The following is a 2,500-nucleotide window of genomic DNA, read 5'->3' as shown; positions in this document are numbered from 1 at the left end:
AGAGGAGCGTCGCTATTGCCGCAGCTGCCGGTAGAAAGGTTTCTTTGTGGTAGCCCTGAATCGCTCTTATCTGCGAATCCCTTATAGCCTGCGTGATGGCTATACTCTTCTCGATGTTTGCTTGGCTAGAGTATAACTGCAAAAGATTGAGAGTTGTCATAATAGCAAGTTGTGTAAATAACCTCTATTGCATGGGTTGTAATCGCAAAATTATGCCTGTGATTTTTTGGGTATTTTTGTATTGATTTTTAGTTCTGATGCGAATCATGATAATGAGTTTATTTTTACATTTGCGTAGTTTTACACTTTAATGTGAACCGTTTGTCATGGTACATCCCGAAATAAACTGCATTTTTAGTTTTCATGGTAACAGCAATAAAGGTGTTCTCTGTGTCAAACCAAGTAACTGACCTGTGAGGAAGCCACTTTTTCAAGTTCGTTAATCTGCATCGTCGACGTCCTGACTAGAGCTGCTATCTGATCCGAGAGAGCCCCTAATTCCTGGCCCCTCTTTTCTAGTCGCCCTCCAAGGTTGTCTCGGAGTTCCTTGCAAAAGGCTGCTTGCGTGTCTGTAAACTGCATCAAAGCTTCGTCCATCCTCGAAATTTTCTGGTTGAACCCTCTTCGGAAGTCGGTGCTCATTCGGTGGTTCTGCCGGGCTCGTTTGTTGTCAGCTTTGACATCACTGCGTGGACGAATTTGCCATTGTTGTAGATAATGAATTGATTTGGAGAATCTTAGACGTACCATGTCAAGGAATTGATATCTTTGCATACAAATAATAAAGATATTGGCGCAAATTTTTTCCACAGATTTACTGAAACATGGCTGGTTGTAGAATCCTAAAGACTTTCAACTTATATTAGAATAAATATTTTACAAATGAAATGATATTCATAGTAATCCTTTTTTTCACATGATACTTAGAATGTATTTCATCACTTTAGGAATATTAAGGAAAGCTGAGGAAGACTGGAAATCAACCAGTTGAAAAGACTATAATATTCTCTTCTTAACTGATGGGTTTAAATGCTAGGAATATCGACTTAACTCACAGGGAATAAAACAGGAACATTGTACTGCATGTACTTACCCAGTACCTGCAATATTTACCTTTCCGAGAACCACGAGGTGACATCAGCCTGCACGGGATTGTTGGCGTTCTCTTCTTCTTCTTCTGTGGTGGTTGTGGATGACTGGGTTGTAGTGGTGGCGTTGTTATTCTGAAGAGCCTTGATTCGCCGACGCTTTTCTCTCCTCTGTGCCCTTTGACGGCTCCGCAGTTGCCTCTCTCGCTTGCGATGGTCCCTCCAGGCCGTACCTCCGCCGCACGTGGCCTTGGTTCTCTGAGGTGGCGTTAGGCATGACCTGCACGCCTTCACCCGCGCCCTTAAGTCCCTCAGTTGACGTTCCAGTAAGGCGACGTATTCCTGTTGACAGTCGGGATAGTCGGTTGAGGTCATGGGAGTTAGAGAGCAAAGAAATTTTAGGTGAGAGTCACGGATTACCTACTTCGAATGTATGAAATTCATTTATTCTTAAGGTGCTGTAAAAAAAATTGAACTGTAACTACTTATTTTTTATGATTATTATCATTCAGGGCAATACTTATGGTAGTTTACTTTCACATTTGGATCTGTAGTTGTTTGTACCCATTTATTTACAGTAAATAAAAAAAAAATTCAAGAGTAAGGGTTTTTGGTAGCATTAGATATTTATGGACATTAGTGTGCGATTTTTCTTAGTTACCTGATCGGCAGCAGCTGTATCAGCTGCGTTTGGGGCATCGTCGGACATAACTCGATCGAGACTTCGAGGGGGACGAGTAGGAACCCAGCCTCTCCCTCTAGATGTTGACTCTCCAAGGAAACCACTGGGTCCTCTTGACTGATTTTGATCCTTTGCGGATCTAAAGGAAGCCCAAGAGGGCCCTCGTGTTGGTCCTTTTTCTGTTGGCTTAATGGGAGATCCTTCCGGTAAACTTGGAAACGCTGGGTTAGTTGAAGGTACAGAGAGAGAAGGGATGGGAGTCAGTGTGCTCCTGCTTGCAGGATTAGAAGTTGTTGTGGGAGGGGCCTGAGAAGGAAGTTCTGTGGATGAAAGAGGGGAAGGTTGCTCAGTAGCAGGCGCTCCAGTCGTTGGTGGTTTACTTGAAGTAGAAGAAGGCAGAGTAGTTGTAGATGAGAAGGATATTGAACTTGGGGGCGTTGTCGGAACGTCAGTAAAGGGTGCATCTGTGGCCGTTTCTTCTGTAGTAGTACCGGCAGTAGTCACCGGAGGCGAAATATCATCAGCGGGTGATGCGGTACCTTTAGTAGAACCGACAGTGATTGAAGTGGGCGTAGGAGCGGCTGTGGTGGCGACTAGAGGTTGTGGTGCTTGAGGCATTGGAGGTGGGAGGCCTGTGGTCGGAGGAAAGTCTAGGTCGAAGTCGAACGACAGAGGTAGGTCGGTTGAGCCCAGCTGGCAGAAGAGGAGATCTCGTCGTAGCGAAGATACT

The 2,500-nt window shown here is 44.6% G+C and overlaps 1 protein-coding gene across 1 annotated transcript in view; it reads right to left on the bottom strand.

Moving 5' to 3' along the window:
* The window catches only part of LOC136833142 (serine-rich adhesin for platelets-like), a 356,146-nt gene that overhangs the window by 13,500 nt on the left and 340,146 nt on the right, over window positions 1–2,500 (bottom strand). The window contains 4 exon segments of the mRNA XM_067094839.1: window positions 1–136; window positions 412–685; window positions 1,114–1,430; window positions 1,750–2,500. The exon segment at window positions 1–136 is cut by the window's left edge and continues 50 nt beyond it; the exon segment at window positions 1,750–2,500 is cut by the window's right edge and continues 14 nt beyond it. Coding sequence (XP_066950940.1) covers window positions 1–136; window positions 412–685; window positions 1,114–1,430; window positions 1,750–2,500 — 1,478 coding nt within the window.

This window comes from Macrobrachium rosenbergii, chromosome 51 (genome assembly GCF_040412425.1).
Source record: "Macrobrachium rosenbergii isolate ZJJX-2024 chromosome 51, ASM4041242v1, whole genome shotgun sequence".
In the NCBI taxonomy this organism is placed as follows: Eukaryota; Metazoa; Arthropoda; class Malacostraca; order Decapoda; family Palaemonidae; genus Macrobrachium; species Macrobrachium rosenbergii.
The sequence above is the reverse complement of the archived record's forward strand: the minus strand, read 5'-3'. Positions and strand labels throughout refer to the sequence as shown.